This window comes from Salmo trutta, chromosome 13, assembly GCF_901001165.1.
Source record: "Salmo trutta chromosome 13, fSalTru1.1, whole genome shotgun sequence".
NCBI lineage: Eukaryota > Metazoa > Chordata > Actinopteri > Salmoniformes > Salmonidae > Salmo > Salmo trutta.
The window spans coordinates 13,800,524-13,820,318 of record NC_042969.1 but is presented as its reverse complement, the minus strand read 5'-3'; the positions used below and the strand labels follow the sequence as shown (position 1 = coordinate 13,820,318).

The following is a 19,795-nucleotide window of genomic DNA, read 5'->3' as shown; positions in this document are numbered from 1 at the left end:
GGTAAAAATTTCCACATGGAAGGAATGTGTTAAATTCCTTAAAATTATGAGTAATTTAATTTTAATAGAACGGACGTCTATTTATCTACTACAGTGTAGTAGTAGATTCAATTCCTTTTTTACGTCACTATTACACCAGGTATGGTGATTTCCATCTGGTCTGGTTGCTTTCTTGCCTTGTCCTCTTCTTGACCACTGGTTTGAAAGATAACTGAGGAAAGCAATTTCCACTAAATTGGTGAGATTATTGGGCCATAACAGAATATTTGTTAAATGAGGAGACAATCACCTTTGATAGATTTTCAGTGGTTTAATAAACTAACAGTACATTGTGGTCAACAAATTTAAATCAGAAAAAAACAGCCTTTATGTATTTGAATGGTCAAAAACATGAACATAAAACACCAACGAAATGGTTGGCAACTAGCCATCAGTTGAGGTGAGGCCGAGGATGTTTCAGGAAGACATATCACAAGGCAGCAGAAACTGTCTTTGGTGCTTGATTACAGACATTTCCGGCTGCATCAGCCTCACCCCACACATTAAACAGAAGCACCTAAACACTGAATAATGTTTTTTTCTAAGACAACCCTGTATCTGCGAGTGTAAGCCAAATAAGTATCCTGTTGGACATTCTTGTTATTGATTGAGCTTCATTTTACCAGGTAAGTTGATTTCAAATATTCTCATTTACAACAACCTACAATAGTGTTGCAGTAGAGGAGGGAGGTTGAAAATGATTTTGACCACGGTGGCGAGAATCTCGGTTTGGAGTTTCCCCAACACATTGGGGTTAAGATCCCTACTATTAAATCAAGTGCAATGGAGTCTGATGACCATTGAGGTGGTATGAATGAATATATCCCCAAGAATTGATCCTAATACTTGCCAATTTTTTTGTATTACACTATGGAATCATTCCTTTATCAAGGCTCTGATTCAATGGCTAGGTTAACGGAATTTCCCTTCGGAGAACGATCTCTATTACTGAGAAACTGGTTGCTCAGGAGAAAGTATTTTTGGCAGAGCCTGTCATTTTCACATGAGAAATGTACACAATTATATTTCACCAAGCAGAATTCATGAGTTAGAAAGCCAACTTGTGTTACTAAAACAATATTTCCTCATTCCAAAAATTAAGTGTTATAATTATTACCAACTCCTACTTACTTAATAAGCCTCAAGTTTAACTCCAGAAAAATCCTGTTGTTTCAAAAAGGTAACTTACGAACTCAATCGTTTCATAAATTCACCTTTCCCACCCTCAAGCTTCTGCTACAAGTTAAACGCTCTGCATGTGAATACCCCCACAGCTTCCCCAGACCAACAACAAATAAGATATGTATATATATGTACACAGTATTTACAGAGAGTTCCAGCAGATGCAGTTGTCTAGGAGGATGGGCCACCTGTGGAAAAGACAGCGTGGGCTCTAGTGATCAAGCCAAACAGCCAGGGGGTGTAGGGTTGAGAAGATGGGCTGAGTAGACCTCATCATTTTCATCTCTGGGGCTGCTATAGAAAGGAAAACAAATCACAGGTATTCATGGACTTATTAGCATCTGAGCATTAGTGTTGCCAGTCTCACTACAGTTATGTAGACCAAGACTTTAAAGTCTAAACAAAAAGGCATAGACCATTACTGTTCTACAATGTCTATAACATAGTAACTACTAAAAAAAAAATATATAAAAAAAAGGGTAGTTGTGTAGGTTAGTTCTAGGCTCTGATTCAATGGCTAGGTTAACGGAATCTTCCTTAGAAAAATAAATAATTTATTTGATCTCAGGGGTATGTTCCATTTTGACCCATTATTGCTGATGAATATGTTTGAAATCAAGACTTCCTTTTCATCAATTGAAAAACTAGAGTCAATGATTGAGGCATTGTGTTACCAGTATCAGCGTACAACATCCAACAGATTTTAGGTTGCTGGGGATGAGAGCATTTATGTAAACTGGTCATTCAAATCTTAACTGCATGTAATCTGTCAAAAAAACAAAAAAACAATAGCAAGGTCTAGCCATACATACATTATATGAATGTTAGATACTGCTCTCTAGGTGTCAGTTAGTGCCGCCATGAAAGCCTGCATGACTGGTTTAAAGGGACATTCCAAAAATGTTCAACTTCATTTTCTTACTCATAAATTGGTTAAAATCACATGACGCATACCGATGATGTCGTCAGAAACACTTACTGTTTTTTTTTTTTACTAAAAAACAAAGATAAGCGTAATTTTCAAATATGTTGATGTGGTGCTGTAGATATTTAAAGTTGAAAAACAGTGACATTTCCCTTTAAGCCAAAAGGGGAAGTAACGTACTTTACTAAAGATTAACTGTAAATATTACCCCATGCATGCATGCAACCATATCATGGCAACAGTTACACTTACTCAAGGAAAATTAAAAAAGGAGAAAGTGGTTGATTGAAAAAGAGGGAAGCGAAGAGATATTTGAGCGTAAATGCATGAATGTATTATTGATAACCCGCTAAACCAAATCTGAATTGGCACACACACACACACACACACACACACACACACACGGTTGGAAAATGATCACAATTGTATTAATATGAATAAAAAGCATAACCAAACTTACTTGATTCACACCTAAAAAAAAAAGGGGGGGGGGGGGGGAAGACATTGTAAGATACAAAAACCTCTGATAATGTTCTCTGTATGTTCAGGTTCCTTAAACCACTGTAAAATGTCATCTCTGACAACATTACAGAACATAATCCTTTTGTCCCCTTGCTAAGCTATAGCTTCTTAATTTTCACATTTAAATTGATGAGAAACAGTCATCACCAGCCAGGTTTCCATCCAATTGGCGACAGATTTTCATGCGAATATTCTAAAATCTGCATAAAAGCAATACACATCCCACCAGAGATGCGTTTAACAAATTGACTTGCTGCGGATAAAAAGCTGTGCATGATGAAGTAGTGCACATAAAAATTACTTTCACTGTTAAATTCCCATGTAACAAATAAAAATATAGAAGTTAAATGGGTTTCCATTGCATTTTCAACTCTACTGGTGGTTTTGCAAAATAAATAGTTGAGTTTTATAGCGAACGTGCCGACTCTGGTCCTGGCACATGCGCTTTAACCAACACCTTGCAGATACAGCGCGGGTAGGCTACCTACATTATTATGGATAAGAGTGAGATTTGTATTTGTCAAACGGCAGCCAAGCATTGATCATCACGTCACCAGAATAAGACTGTATTTATCTGAAAGGAGCATCAAGCTCATCACCGTGCACTTTCAGCTCCCGGTGAAGTGCATCATAACTTATTTCATCTGTAGCCTAATGAACTGCAAGCTTTCTCCGAGTCGTAGTGGGAGGACCACACAACATAGCATCGTGTGACTCCAAGATGGTTACTACAAAGGCGTTTCCACCGCCATTTCTCGCATCATTCATTTTACCAACACACAAAGAGCCAACCTTGTCTGGTGTATTTTGTAGATATTTGGTCATGTTCCGGACAAATCTGCTGTTTCCGTCAGCCCTGATATTTTTATCCGACATGTACTTTACTCAACATAAAAATGTTGGATGGAAATCTGTTACAGACACGCATTTACACAATAAATATTATGCATTTAGGTTATAAAAAAATGATAATTTCACCCGATTATGCTTCTAGTAAGCACAAAATTAGTGTACTAGGTACGTCAAGACTTGATAGCTGAGGTCATACTGTGTGTGTGTTATATATAATTTAGTGTACAAATAAAATGCCATTCCCTTGCTGGGAGAGATGGATGGAAACCGCTAAGGAACAGCCAGCACACCCCACCTACTGCCACACCCTGCTCCAACCCAGCCACCCAGTCAGCTAGCGCAAGTTGGCTGTATCTGTGCCAAAACACAGGTATTTTTCATCCTTTAGCTTGTTGTCCTTTTTTTTGGGAGCACTTTTATTTCCCTGACTGATCAAAACTCGTTCTCTCATGCTGCATCTTGTCTCTCTGCAGCAGACATACAGAGTATACCCAAAATTAGGAACACCTTCCTAATATTGAGTTTCACACTCTCCCCCCCTTTGCCCTCAGTACAGCCTTAATTCGTCGGGGCATGGACTCTACAAGGTGTCGAAAGCGTTCCACAGGGATGCTGGCCCATGTTGACTCCAATGCTTCCCACAGTTGTGTCAAGTTGGCTGGAAGTCCTTTGGGTGGTGGACCATTCTTGATGCACACAGGAAACTGTTGAGCGTGGAAATACCCTACAGTGTTGCGCCTGGCACCTAACACTATACCCCATTCAAAAAGGCATTTAAATATTGTCTTGCCCATTCACCCTCTGAATGGCACACATACACAATACATAACTCAATTGTCTCAAGACTTAAATCATTCTTTACCCGTCTCCTCCCCTTCATCTACACTGATTGAAGTGGATTTAACAAGTGACATCAATAAGGGATCATAGCTTTCACCTGGTCAGTGTATGTAATGGAAAGAGCAGGTGTTCTTAATGTTTTATGTACTCAGTGTATCATAAGCAATATGTTTGGAACATTAAATCGCAATAAATATCAGCACCTAAGTATCGTGATAATATCATATGGTGAGGTCCCTGGCAATTCTCTGCCCTAGATGGCAACTCAACCCTGCCCATCCTACTGGCGTACTTTTCCAGGAATGTAGTTCCGATCAATGGACTCATCCTGAAGGAACATGTGAAGACAGCGCTCATTCTGGGCCAGGGGATGACCTGCGAGTCTGGTGATAGTGGAGAAAGAAGTAGGTTTCAGGTAAATAGCCATCATAATTGCTTATTAGTGGAGACAAAAGGTAGATGGCTGGGAGTTAATTTGACAATGCATTGAAATGGAGACAGCCATACAGAGAGAGAAATACCATTGGCTGAAACATTACACACCTGTTGATAAACTGTTCCAAGCCTACCCTCCGCTCCTCAATGAAGGAGTCCTCAAAGATACCCTCATCTCCTCGGAAGGGCAGCTGTCTCTTCAAAGCTTTGCCAGGGAGAGGGGGCACCACAATCTGTAGAAAGTGCACACCTTATCAGTAAATGAGTTACTTAGAAACAAACACAGGAATTCCAACCAAAGAAATTGCCATTATACTGGTGAGACATACAGGCAATTAGTTATGCAGTGTGAGAGCCTACCTTACTGTCTCTCTCCAGCTCATTCTTCAGCCACTCAAAATCACTGTACCTTCTTCGCACAACAGAGTCCTTAAGTTTGAAGATGGGAAGGTTTGTCTGCACGTGATAAAAAATGATATTAATCACTACATTAAAATGACAGAAATCCAGATTGGGGAGTGGCGTTTCCAGTACAGCATGTCCAGTGACATGGTCAGACTTCAGGACTTACACCCTTCATAAATGAATAATTTGATCAGCATCTTATCTGTGAACACCACTGTTCAGTTGTGAAGCTGGCGTGGTGTATTTAGTGATAGTGGGTGGTTCATAATACAACCCCATCTTTAGGGAGTAGGGAAACCCAGAGGAGTGTCCATGAGATTGTTGCATTAATATATATATATATATATTTTTATTTTACCTTTATTTAACTGGGCAAGCCAGTTAAGAACAAAACCTTATTTTCAATGACGGCCTAGGAAGTGGGTTAACTGCCTTGTTCAGAGGCAGAACAACATTTTTACCCTGTCAGCTCAGGGATTCGATCATGTAACATTTTGGTTACTAGTCCAACGCTCTAACCACTAGGCTACTTGCCACCCCATGCAGTGAGAGAGCCAGGTAATTAGGTGAGGTCATTGAGGTGAGGTCTGTAGTAGTATAGGTATACACTGGCCAACTTATGTCTATCCCTCAGCCCATATAGTCTCTAGACCACAGGTGTCAAACTCATTCCATAGAGGACCTAGTGCAGGGTTTCCTAAACTCTGCATGTTTTTGCCCTAGCACTACACAGCTGATTCAAATAATCATGACATGTTTATCATTTGAATCAGCTGTGCAGTGTTAGGGCAAAAAACAAAAATGTGCACAGATTTTAGGAAATGCTGGCCTTGTGTCTGTGGGATTTCACTTCTCCCTTGTACTTGATTGATGACTTAAGGTCACTAGTTAGGAAGGAACTCCCCTCACCTGGTTGTCTAGGTCTTAATTGAAGTGAAAACCCCACAGACACTAGGCCCTCCATGGAATGAGTTTGACACCCCTGCTAGACAGACAGGTTGCCTCCCACAATGTACGAATGTTAAAGCATGCCCTAAGATTTGAGACTAGCTCATGTACAAACACCTTTCTATACCATGAAGGTTTAACAGCCAAGTGGCTGTCTGCTCATCTCACAACACCCCTCAGCCTGGTTTCTTCCTAGGTTCTGGCCTTTCTAGGGAGTTTTTCCTGGCCACTGTGCTTATACACCTGCATTGCTTGCTGTTTGGGGTTTTAGGCTGGGTTTCTGTACAGCACTTTGTGACATCAGCTGATGTAAGAAGGGCTTTATAAATAAATATGATTGATAACCACAGTACTAACTGGCCCAATATTCTTTCATGTCGAGCCTGGGGATTCCAAGGGTGTGCAGGGTTTTCTTCTGGGTTGGAGAAAAAGCTTGCACATCCCACATAATTGAATAAACGAGCTAGCTATAGCCTAACATACTGACTAGCAAAGGCTACCTGCAGAAACACTAACTAACCTGACAACCTTTCACATGCTGGCTATGTGTGTGGTAGCCATATTTGTAACGACTGCATCAGGAATTTGGATGAAATGATTATTTAACATGACAAGGTGAAAGGCTAAGCATTTGAAGAGCAAAAAGTCGAGTCTCTCCAAAAACACGTCGCAACCCATGTTCCCACACCATACTAGCGTCACCTACACTAGGCCCCGCCAAAATCACCGGCCTCGATTTCAATACCCGCGCTCCTCACCTGCATTCTCACTTCATAAGTGGTAAATCGGTTCCGGCCGACTCCGATAGTTTGTGGGTCATAAACGTCGATTTCAAGAAAATTGCTTGGGGGGCCATACGCATCCGTAAGATCCTGCGGTTTAGAGTTTAATCGGCGAGTGTCTGCAACCGTGGGATCCGACATTTTCGGTTTCTGCTGCTAATCTCGAGTCGATAAACTGGGATCGTCACTAGTTAACACAACCACAAAGTCATCATTATGGCTAAACCCCGCCCATTTCTAAAATTTAACTTCTCAAAATCTGATTTTCAAGCACACTGTTAACATTATGCCTAACCTTATATTAAGACCAAAATGCTCATTTGTTTGTAGCCAATTTAGACTGTCTCCTCGGAATCTGACTTTGTGGCTGTGTTATGTAGTGGAAAGCCAGAAACTGTGTCGTTCTTCTATGGCCAAGTCATAAACCCCGCCCATTTATACAATTGATCTTAAAAATGTATTTTAAACCTAACATTTTAGTCACTTATCAGACAAGAGCGATTTGCAGGAGGAATTTGGGTTAAGTGCCTTGCTGAAGAGCACATTGACAGAATTTTCACCTAGTTTTGACTGTGGCTGTGGGATCTGCCTTTGTGGTTTTTGAATCTGACTTTGTGGCTATAGAAGCTAGTGGAAAGGCAAACTGGTGGTGAAGGTTCTTGTTCCGCAGCCAATCGAAGCAGAGCAAACGCATTTACGGTGGTTTATTTTGACCAATTGCAGAGAATGAAACAATTGTGCCAAAATTAAACAAGTGTGAAACAATAATCATGCTGACAAAATGGGATCAAAATATTATCAATAAAGAGAACGAAAGTATATCATTTGAAAGTCTTACAAATCTACAGAACGGCTTATACTATTGCAAAAAAAATGATACGTTTCCAGAATAAAGATTTAAAGTAAATCAGACCAGATGTATATGTTTACTGTAGATAGGTCTATCTCTACTGTATAGCCCTTTATTCTGTTTACATCACGCGCTGCATTCGCCAAAGGGTTATTCGGCCAACCACTCCCCAAACAAAGTTCTACTGTAAAATACACTGGGAATTGTAGTTTTTGTGCACTCAGATTATTGTTAAAATAAACACACCATGCCGATTTAGGCTGATCTTCGAAATGTCGTTAAATTAACAAATATTGTATTTCTATGCTTTTCTATGTTGGCACTGATATTCTTAAAAAATGTTATCATACTGAAATTAATCTTCTTCACAGATCGGCCTAGCCACACAAATAACTATTTTTGAATGTAACTGTATAACAATGGCAACTTTAAAGTAACCTGTCGGCAACCTACTTTTTTAATAACCATGCACTGTACACCGACACACCGGGACTATTGCTGAAAGTTTGCATGTCAAATGAAAGAGGGATGCATGTGCTTCAACACTAGATTGGGGCTGAATAGATCTGTAGCCTAAACCTAGAAGCCTGCGCTACTACTTGGTCAACTGAAATCTGATTTATGATAATTGACGGGTAACTTTCCAGCTTTGGCTTAGGTGTGTGTAGGTGGTGCGTACACTTTAGGAAGTGTTGCACAATCATGATTTTCAGCACCGAAGTACCTCTTTTAGCTCGCCAGTCGTTCGTTGTTTATTCTTGTGCTTTGAATCGTCACATGACTGACTGCATTTCCCAGCAATCCACAACACGCAAGCGCAGTACACGTTGTCTGGCAGTGGTAAACAGACGTCAGAAGGGAGTCTTCGTCTCGAGTCAAAACAAAACAAAACAAAAAAATATATATACGATGACTGAATATTTTGACATCCATAATAGACACAAGTCGAGCAAAACTATCTACTGAAAGGGGAAAATTCCAAAGGAAGGTACTGAAGGCGTTTTTCCGACTTTTGAAAGGATTTTAAACTCCGAAATAACTGGAGTTAGCTAGCTAGGTGGCTATTACGCTATTTCCACAACTACGTTTGGTGTGTTGAGAGTGCAGCCGATGTGTAAGAGAGTAAACTTCAAGAAACCGTGGATTCCGAACCGTGCTTTAAAGTGTCCAGGGGACGAGGACTGACTCAAGTGAGGCACATTCTGAAGGTTTGTGCCCGCGTGAGCATCGTGTGCTGCCGCTCCCCGGTGTAGAGAAACATGGCAGATGGCGACACGCGCTTGCCCACAATGTGGAGGAGAGTGCAAACCTGAATCAGAAAACCACGGACTTTATGATCGATTGTTTTCCTCAAATTTTTGTTACAGACCATCATGATCAAACTGTTCAGTAAGGTTTTGCTCTCAACATTTATTTTTGTCAGTCGACTTAAATTACTAAACTAGCCAAGTAATAATGCTGTAGCGGAAGGAAACGACATCCAGCTTAACATTACTGTTTTGACTTATTTTCAGCAGTAAACGTGGCATTGGTTAGATAATCAAATATAGCATACTTTTTACTTGAAATATTGATCATCTTATTGCTATAGCTCCATGAATCCACAAAGTGACATTGTTTCACAGGTATCAGTGACGGCTAGATGTATTGTGTATTTTGTTATCAATTAGTTGTTTACACATATATATATATATATATATATATATATTTATATCACAATTAGAATTGTGATATAAATGTTGTAAATATATATCGGCTCCAGTATTCTATTGAAGCGTGAGGTTATTTTTACGTGCGAAGGAGCGAGACGGCACGTTGTTTACAAGGGCAGACCGAGGCATCGTTAAATTTAGCTAGTTGATCATTTGTAACGAACGCTCTTTTGTGACTGACCCACTGTGTAATCCTAATTTGTGGGTTATTTTCAAGTATATGTTCTTGAGGGCGACTCTATTTGAATTTCTTTTAAACTCAAAGGGCAATATTATTTTTAAAGGAAGACACAATAAATAAATCATTTCAATTTATAGTGTTGTGATAGTTATAATTTTATAGCTACTATCCCTTTAATTAGCTCACGTTTTCACAAACTTCGCATAGATTTACATTGTCTCCCACAAACTACCAAAACTAAACTGAGAGGTTTTTTAATTATATATATATATATATATATATACCCCACAGCAACGTTTTACCATAACACGTTATGTTGGCCATCAATTGCATTGTATTCTGATTGCAATCCAGATGTTTTGGTGTGCATTCCTCCCTGTGTTCCCTTTGTTCTTTTATACAAACAAAGGAACCCTCATCACAGCCTTTCTTTGCTCTATGTAAATCGGAAGGTTTATAATAGTTACTATTAAGGAGATTATTTGGGTCCCCTAATCTCCAATCTCAGGATTAACGGACGCTATATTGGTGTATCCAGATTGTGTGTTTCTTCTACTAGTCCCCTTAATAGAGGATGGAAAATATAATTTTTTTGTACGATAGTTTAAGTTTTTATTGAACTTTTGGTTAGACAATCTAGTTTGAACATAGACTCATCAGATAATAATAACAAGCATTTCGCTACACCGGCAATAACATCTGCTAAATATGTGTATGTGACCAATAACATTTGATTTGATTTAAGAGGCCTACATTTTGGTGTGCCTGTTACAAACACGTGTTGACAAACCTCCCCAGATTATATATTTGTTTTATTTTTTATTTAGTAGAGATTTTTCATTCTGACTATTATTTATTTTGACGTTTTATATTTTAAGTATTATTTCTTTGTAGTCAACATTTAGAATAGTTCAGAAGGGAAGCAAACCTTTTGTGGAAAATCTCTTACAATGGAGGATTCAAAGGTACCCAAGATTGACCCAGATTTTGAGCCGCAAAGCAGACCTAGGTCGTGCACATGGCCGCTCCCCAGACCCGACATCTCAGCTGTTAAACCGGATGGGGCAGACGGACCGGAATCCGCTGCGGGAACTCCGCCCGCCGACGAGGATAAGCAAGAGCAACAGCAAATCGTATGTGAGCCTGAGAAAGTTGTGGTCTCAGAGGGAGGAGTTGTAGCCGGAGTGGGTGGAGCCACGCCCCGAAAGGGATCATCCCGGCGCAATGCATGGGGGAACCATTCCTACGCGGACCTGATTAGTCAGGCAATTGAGAACTCTCCAGAGAAGCGCTTAACCTTGGCACAGATATATGACTGGATGGTGAAAACCGTGCCTTACTTCAAAGATAAAGGAGATAGCAACAGCTCAGCAGGGTGGAAGGTAAAAAGAAAACAATGTTTACCTTAATGCGCTTCATTATTGTTATACATATTGTTATAACTATGTTATTTAGACCCATTTGATGTGATCACATGATACATTATTACACTGCATTAATTTGTGAATAATAGAAGTAATTACTTGAAATCTATGGTCATCAAATGAAGTTGAATAATTTCCTAAGTTACAAGGCGCCAATGTTAAACAAAACCCTTTTTCTTTTCCCTTCCCGATACCTCAGAATTCAATTCGCCATAATTTATCACTCCACAACAAGTTCCTGAGAGTTCACAATGAGTCCACAGGCAAAAGTTCCTGGTGGATGCTCAACCCAGAGGGGGGCAAGACTGGGAAAGCCCCCCGGCGCCGTGCTGCCTCCATGGACAACAGCAGCAAACTGCTGAAGAGCCGGATGCGTGCCAAGCAGACCAAGAAGGCAGCATCAGGCTTGGGCGGGACCACCGGGGGAGACGGCGATGGCGTCGCAGACAGTCCCAACTCCTCCCAGCAGTTCCCCAAATGGGGGGTCAACAGCGGCAGCCCCTCATCCCGCGGTAGCCTAGATGACCCTGACATGTGGACCAGCTTCCGTCCACGCACCAGCTCCAACGCCAGCACCCTGAGTGGCCGGCTGTCCCCCATTGGTCCCGGCCAGGAGGATGAGGATGACCTGCCTGAGGAAGGTCTACTGGGCTACTCCACGGGCAACCTGCCCCCCACCCTCACCGAGACACTCATGGAGGAGCTGGACCTGATCGATGGCCTGACGCTGATGACAGAGCAGCAAGGAAGGGCTAGTCCCAGCACGGCCCCCATGGTGCCTCCCACCCCTCTGCCCTCCGCTTCCACCTTGCTTCCCCGGGGGTCCGGGTTCCCCACATTCCGTCAGCTGCAGCCACCCAACCTCTCCCAGGCCGCCAATCAGATCGGGGGACAGTCCTCAGGCACACAATCTGGCAACAGTAACAACTCCAAACCCTCAAACTATGGCAACTCCCTCTTCAATCCTATGCCTAGCCCCGGCTCCCATGGGACTGGTCACTATGGCACCCATGTAGCCTCCAGCTTGGAGGCGTTGCTCACTTCGGACTCCCCGCCTCCCAGTGATGTCATGATGACCCAGGTGGATCCGCTGATGCCCAGTCCGGGTGGAGTGGGGATGATGGGCATGGGGGGGCCCATGGTGGGAGGGCGGGTCAAGCCCAACCAGCTGTTGCTGGGAAAGGGGCTTGAGCCCAACACTGTGGGACCCATGGGGATGCAATCTCAACTCCAGTCCCAGCTCCAGCAGCAGCACTCTCAGCTGGGCCTGGGCATGAGCCTGTCGGGCATGAGCCTGTCAGGCATGGCCCAGGACTCTCCACAGTTCTCCGGCCTCAAAGCCCAGCATGCACAGCTGCCAGGTATGGGGCTTCACCATGGAGGGGGCCTCTCCGCCAATGCAGGAGGAGGTCTGCCAGGGATGGGCCAGTTCGGAACGCCGAGCTGCTTCCTGCCCAATCAAGACCGCTTGCCCACCGACTTGGATATCGAGATGTTCACAGAGAACTTGGACTGTGACGTTGACTACATCATCAACAGCGACCTCATGGATGGAGAGGGCATCGATTTCAACTTTGACCCCATAATCCAGGGAGGGCAAAGCTACTCCGGCCCTGCGACCACGCAGAGCTCCGCCCACAACTGGGTACCCAGCTAACTACCCAGCAACCCTTGCAGTGTTAGCCAGGTACGCTGAAATTATACTTTCAGGTTCTAACTATACCCTTGTTTCCCTCTCACCTTCACTCACTCCCTGTATCTTTTGCTTTGTGCAGGAGATTAATCAAGAACATCATGAAGTCAACATTTGTCTTTGACTCTTTGTTGCGGGTAAGGATCCCCAATCACACAAAACCTCAACGACACTCACAACAAAGATCACACCTGGTGCATTCCCATTCCTCGTCTCCCTATTGGCTGAAGATCCGAAGCAATTTTTTAAAAACTTTTGCGTTTGTAATTTTGAGTTTTCTTTGGATTTAAGGACGAAACCAGACCTCAGACATCCATGTCACGTGCCAATACAAGTGGGTGGCCAGGAGATCCACCATACATGAGACCCCCCCCCCCCCCCAAGACCCCCTAGTAACACTTGCAACTTTTGGGGAGTTTGCCGTATGTATTTTCTTGGAGTGTTTTTGAGAATTATGACAGAATTTATTTGGAGTAAAAAGACTGAACACAACAAACAACTCTAAACTACTTGGAACTTTAACTTTAACAATGAATATTATTACCATATACCAAAGTAGTTTTAGGATTGATATGGTACACCTCATTGATGTCTTTGATATTGAAGGTAAAATGGACGGGGCACACAGGAAACATGGCCAGTTTTCGTATAAATTGTAGGTGGTGAACGATTACCGACCACCACCAACTTAGACATAAAATGAAGCTGCTGCATCTGTATATATGGAGGGAATGGGGTTCAAACACAAAAACACTCGTCAGTAACTTCCCCAATGAAAATATTGAGAAGTTGCAGCTGGAATATGGACGGGTTGGTTGTGTGGCAACAAAACCAACGTGTGAGCCACTATGGGGCCAAACAGAAAGGGTTGCAGCTGCATGGACCCAGGCCCATCCAATCAGATTGAGCGAAAAAATAAATGATAGTAATCGTCTTTTTACCTAAACACGCAAACACCATTAGGTAGAATTCATAGCAAGCGATTTTCGGACAGTGTTGTTGCCGACTAACCAACCCTCATTAACCGGTCAACAAATGGTTACATTTTTTCCGAACAGTAAAATGACATGACCAACAGAAAATATCCTCATATGCATGCATACAAGGAACGGACATGTTTCATTGTGAACTTAATGGAAACATGCAACAACAGCAAGCCTATCGTCTTACAGTCAAAAGGCTATAATGTCTATTATTGAACGTTCAACTCCTGTAATGAAGCAGCTAATAAAACCTCCATTTCAAACATTTGCCAAAATGCAATTCGCAGGAAAACACCGTTCTAAACAGCACACCTAATGCAAACGGTTCCATATGTGACAGATATGAAACTTAGAAAGATGGGGAATCTAATAGCAACAACTAAGATGGTTTGCTAATATGACTAGGATTGTGTCTTTAGGTTCTGGACAACGAAAGAAAGATATGAAAACCAATAGAGCAGTAGAAAATGATGGTTAATGGCATGAGGAAGTCTTTATAAAATAATATTTTCCTCCATGTTTCTATGGTTGTATTTTGGCTAGGCTACTCTAAAGCAAGGTAAGACATGCCTCGTTATTTAAAGTAAAGTAAAACGATCAGGTTTCAAACGATTACACTGCCTCAAGCTCACATTACAAAGTGGTGGGTGGTGCGCTGATAGCCTGCCTACCGTTGACTATAGCATATGCACTCAAATGGCGAATGGGAGGTGCACTTGAATTATGAGTTTAATTTGAGAAAGAAAAATTGATATTTTTAACCGTGGCCATCAAAACAGTTAACACGCAATGACTGGGCTTATAAAAGCATATTTCACTCCAGTATCAGCTTTTTGAGGAGCCACTCTCGCGCTGTCTGACAGGTGGTAGGCTATTCGGCTCTTCAAACTAGACTCTGTATGCTGTGCTTGTGATAACTAAGATGCATGACGACTAACAAAAATACACACACCAATTTAATTTCACAAAATTATGCAAATGAACCTATAGACCGATAAGCATGACTGGTCAAATGTATTTTCGGCGGCTAACCTATTAACCGTTAACATCCCTACAAGAAGTGCACTGGAATGACATTCACTCTCATGGGATGGGTGGCCAAAAATAACTAACTGAAAGCCACACTCCCAATAAGCCATGAATATGACCGCATTGAGGCATATGTCACTGTGCTTCTATGGCTATATGCACTATATAAATGCACCATACCACTGCCTGCTTTGTTCATTTAGCAAACAAAACCGCTCATAATCCAGTGCCTTTATCACAGTCAATACACATATTTGAGCTTTAAAAATGCTATTTTTTTTCTCTGCCTCATGACAAAATGAATAGAATTGCTGTAAATTAGGGGGGGGACCAATTCATTTCTGGCTACACTACTGCAGGGGTTGGCTTAGATTGATGACAACATGTAAACTCTATTTAATCTCCAAATGTTTATTGAAAACATAAATACATTTGCACAATGAGCACTTGTCTCATAGATCGTTAAAGTTGTTGATTAGCTAGCTCATTTTAGCCATATTAGCATTGACATGAAATCAGTCAAAACGCATCAAAACAAGACATGGTATCAAGAACAAGATAAAACTAGCTGAAATGAGCCACCTACGATTCCCCACATGGCAACTTCTTGTCATTGTTACTAGCCATCTGACCGTTCAGAATCATACCAAAGCTCAGCTTCCGGCCCCATTGTGCGTCATTTTCATGACGCCAGCCAACTTTGCCAACCTGCAAAGTGTGAAGTTGTTAAAGGTCATTGGAGGAGACTGAGTTAAGGATGCACGATTTGACATTGGACTCTGCAGGTTGACCAAACTTAGCTTAGCGTTTGGTCGCTTGATGGTACGAAACATGTGCTTTTTGTTTCTTTTTCATTGAAGAGACTGGAGCTACAAGGTAACTAGGAGTTATTTTAGTGGTAATTCAGTAATTGAACAGTACGGGGTATTTCATTAGTGCCGGGACGACACCAGTATCGCAATACTCCTTAGTATCGTGGCAAGGAAATAAAACACAAAGCAGGTTGAACTTCTTTATCAAAACTATCATTATGTTATCATCCAGAGTCACATGTATTTATTTTCCAAGCTAAAGCACACAATATTTTATACAGCAGGTTTTTAAAGGACCAAAGAGTTGGTCTGCTTCGTGTTTTCATTTTTGCCATAGAAACAATATTGCGACACTGCTATCGTCCTGGCCACATATGTGATATGCATTCACAGTTTGGCATTCGTGACTCTGCTCAGTGTGTGCTAAAGCGCAGGGTGGAAATAACTTTGGGGGAGTATTTTCTTTCTCTCCTGATGTGCAATTTCACCAACAATATGAAGAAATGTGAATTGTGAACTTTTTACAGGGGGCATTCAAAGGTCATTTTATTTGCCAACAATTGATTTGGTTGGCCAAGTGTTATATCATTGAAAACAGTATTCCTCCACTGCTGTATGGGCCACTTGAAGGTTTTGCAGAACCGTGTTGTGTTTCAAAGCACTTGGGAGTATTCCTGTCAGGTGGCAAGCACACTGAAATGGCAAAAGAAGAGCCGAAATCCAAGTTAGGTTGAATCATTTCATCAGAGGAGGAAGGTTGTATACGTGCTATGCACATAGACATGACATGCTATGCAGATCAATCAGGAGAACTAAAAATAAGTCTTGAAGGAAATGAAGATCTCCTTTTGAAGGGTTTTGTTATTTCATGTTTTCCTTAAATGTTATATCGCTTTAAGTAAGGGAAACGGGGGCTTCATGTGGGAATCATTTCTCACTAATTACACTTTGTTATACATTACTAACCGTCTTTTTTATGAAATTAATACAATGTGTGAAGTAAAAAAAATACATATATTTGACTATAGTTTAATATACAATTTAGATGGAGGTTATAAGTGAAATATTAATATATTACTAATCAGGAAAAAAAGTTTGTTTTTTTTAAATTGGAGAAACTATTTCAAAGATCATTTTTAACAGTCATTTTCTATATATTCTTTTATTTTTGTAAAAGATGAGATTCATGTAGATTTTATACATAACCAAAGGAACACTAAGAATTGCATGGCAGATAAGGGGGTGCTTGGGACAATGTATTTCAGTGCAGATAAGCTTTGCAAGTGGAGCCTGTTCAAAGACCTGCCATTTTAACAAATGACAAGGCAGGTGAGGTGAGGCAAAGTGGATGCGTGGACCAGTATATCTTTATTTTCCAAATTGACTTGCCACTTATTTAGTTCATTTGACTTGACTATTGTGAAATTTAAATCCAGAATAAAAACCTCACATGAAATTTACACAATGGAGGACATTTTGCTTTCAGCAGTGATCTCTCAGGGTCATTCAAAAAGAATAACAATGGAAACATCTTCCTTAAGGGGGTAATCAGATAATCATCAGAATAACAACATTTATTTAAGGTGAATTTCTTTGTTAAAATACAAGACTGTAAACCAACAGCTCCTCATGTTCTGCCGTTTTCTTGATATGGCATCCTTGACACAAGTGTCTTGGATTCAAGCCACTTTCAATTTAACACTTTAAAATACAAATACTAATTTTACTGTAAGACGGAAGTATACAAGATATCTTTAGTCATATATCATAATAGTCTCGTTCGAGGTTGTTAAACTGCCAATATTGAACACTAGAACATGTTACTCAATAGCAAGATGCACCATGTCATTTTACTTTCCTTTTGAAGATGTGTTTTGTGTTAGGCGGAAATTTGTATTTAAGTATTTGTTCATGTCAGAAAAAAGGTTATCGTTTATTGTAAAGTTTTTTTTGTGTTGACCAGTTTTTCATCGGAAATGCATCCTAGATGGAGTTGTACATGATTGTTAATAATGTCACTGTAACCATGTGAATACATTAGCTTTTAATTTGTATAAAGCACCCCTTTTTCTCACAAAGATTTTCCTATTGATCGGTGCTAGTTGTCATTTATGACATACATTAAGTGGGCCGTAATGTAATGGGTGCATATTTACATCACTTTAGGGCCTTGAATAATTTGTATGCATCACACAGATGGATATCTTGAGTGAGTATAAAGGTATTGATTAGTTAAAGGTCCAATGCAGCCATTTACAATTAAGTACCTTACTGTGATTGTTTTTTTTTCTCAATTAAAACAGTAAAAAAAAAAAAAAAAAAAATTGCTTCTTAGCAAAGAGCAAATTCTCAAGCAAGAATTTTGCTTGGACCGCCTGTGAGTGGTGGGGAGGGTAAAAGTGAAAACTAGCTGTTATTGGCAGAGTTTGAGTTTGGAACTCTCTTTCTTATTGGTGTATACTAATGTCACCAGGCAGGTCAAAACCCCATCCCACCAAGAAGCAGTCATTCAAATCTTTTCAAACAGCTTTTACACTGAAAGGGTATATCACAACCTCATAGTTTGAAAATATTTGTAAAACACAGGAAATCAAGTTATTTACTGCACTGGGCCTTTAAAGAAACAAACCTTTATTAGTATTTTTGTTATATACACTGCTCAAAAAAATAAAGGGAACACTAAAATAACACATCCTAGATCTGAATGAATGGAATAATCTTATTAAATACTTTTTTCTTTACATAGTTGAATGTGCTGACAACAAAATCACACAAAAATAATCAATGGAAATCCAATTTATCAACCCATGGAGGTCTGGATTTGGAGTTACACTCAAAATTAAAGTGGAAAACCACACTACAGGCTGATCCAACTGTCCTTAAAACAAGTCAAAATGAGGCTCAGTCGTGTGTGTGGCCTCCACGTGCCTGTATGACCTCCCTACAACGCCTGGGCATGCTCCTGATGAGGTGGCGGATGGTCTCCTGAGGGATCTCCTCCCAAACCTGGACTAAAGCATCCGCCAACTCCTGGACAGTCAGTCGTGCAACGTGGCGTTGGTGGATGGAGCGAGACATGATGTCCCAGATGTGCTCAATTGGATTCAGGTCTGGGGAACGGGCGGGCCAGTCCATAGCATCAATGCCTTCCTCTTGCAGGAACTGCTGACACACTCCAGCCACATGAGGTCTAGCATGGTCTTGCATTAGGAGGAACCCAGGGCCAACCGCACCAGCATATGGTCTCACAAGGGGTCTGAGGATCTCATCTCGGTACCTAATGGCAGTCAGGCTACCTCTGGCGAGCACATGGAGGGCTGTGCGGCCCCCCAAAGAAATGCCACCCACACCATGACTGACCCACCGCCAAACCGCTCATGCTGGAGGATGTTGCAGGCAGCAGAACGTTCTCCACGGCGTCTCCAGACTGTCACATGTGCTCAGTGTGAACCTGCTTTCATCTGTGAAGAGCACAGGACGCCAGTGGCGAATTTGCCAATCTTGGTGTTCTCTGGCAAATGCCAAACGTCCTGCACGGTGTTGGGCTGTAAGCACAACCCCCACCTGTGGACGTCGGGCCCTCATACCACCCTCACGGAATCTGTTTCTGACCGTTTGAGCAGACACATGCACATTTGTGGCCTGCTGGAGGTCATTTTACAGGGCTCTGGCAGTGCTCCTCCTGCTCCTCCTTGCACAAAGGCGAAGGTAGCAGTCCTGCTGCTGGGTTGTTGCCTTCCTACGGCCTCCTCCACGTCTCCTGATGTACTGGCCTGTCTCCTGGTAGCGCCTCCATGCTCTGGACACTACGCTGACAGACACAGCAAACCTTCTTGCTACAGCTCGCATTGATGTGCCATCCTGGATGAGCTGCACTACCTGAGCCACTTGTGTGGGTTGTAGACTCCGTCTCATGCTACCACTAGAGTGAAAGCACCGCCAGCATTCAAAAGTGACCAAAACATCAGCCAGGAAGCATAGGAACTGAAAAGTGGTCTGTGGTCACCACCTGCAGAACCACTCCTTTATTGGGGGTGTCTTGCTAATTGCCTATAATTTCCACCTGTAGTCTATTCCATTTGCACAACAGCATGTGAAATGTATTGTCAATCAGTGTTGCTTCCTAAGTGGACAGTTTGATTTCACAGAAGTGTGATTGACTTGGAGTTACATTGTGTTGT

The 19,795-nt window shown here is 41.5% G+C and overlaps 2 protein-coding genes across 5 annotated transcripts; one reads left to right on the top strand and one right to left on the bottom strand.

The window, feature by feature from the left end:
• Positions 1-295: 295 nt before the first annotated feature.
• On the bottom strand, positions 296-7,298 carry LOC115205235 (sorting nexin-12). 3 transcript variants are annotated; one of them, XM_029771002.1, is made up of 6 exons: positions 6,907-7,297; positions 5,156-5,251; positions 4,904-5,028; positions 4,653-4,743; positions 2,607-2,617; positions 296-1,512 (listed from the first exon to the last, which is right to left on the bottom strand). In XM_029771002.1, the coding sequence occupies exons 1-5, from the start codon at positions 7,069-7,071 to the stop codon at positions 2,612-2,614; spliced, it is 483 nt and encodes a 160-aa protein (XP_029626862.1). In that variant the 5' UTR covers positions 7,072-7,297; the 3' UTR covers positions 296-1,512; positions 2,607-2,611. The 3 variants fall into 3 exon arrangements, with proteins under 3 accessions (XP_029626862.1, XP_029626861.1, XP_029626859.1); XM_029771001.1 differs by having other exon boundaries at positions 296-1,515; positions 6,907-7,295; XM_029770999.1 differs by lacking the exon at positions 2,607-2,617 and having other exon boundaries at positions 296-1,515; positions 6,907-7,298.
• An 803-nt stretch (positions 7,299-8,101) lies between these two features.
• On the top strand, positions 8,102-18,302 carry LOC115205221 (forkhead box protein O4). Of its 2 annotated transcripts, XR_003880559.1 has the most exons (4): positions 8,102-11,055; positions 11,297-12,784; positions 12,873-12,927; positions 13,082-18,302. XR_003880559.1 is itself a non-coding variant. In XM_029770974.1 (3 exons), the coding sequence occupies exons 1-2, from the start codon at positions 10,624-10,626 to the stop codon at positions 12,752-12,754; spliced, it is 1,890 nt and encodes a 629-aa protein (XP_029626834.1). In that variant the 5' UTR covers positions 8,103-10,623; the 3' UTR covers positions 12,755-12,784; positions 12,873-18,302. The 2 variants fall into 2 exon arrangements, 1 of the variants encoding a protein (XP_029626834.1); XM_029770974.1 differs by having other exon boundaries at positions 8,103-11,055; positions 12,873-18,302.
• The last annotated feature ends 1,493 nt before the right edge of the window (positions 18,303-19,795 follow it).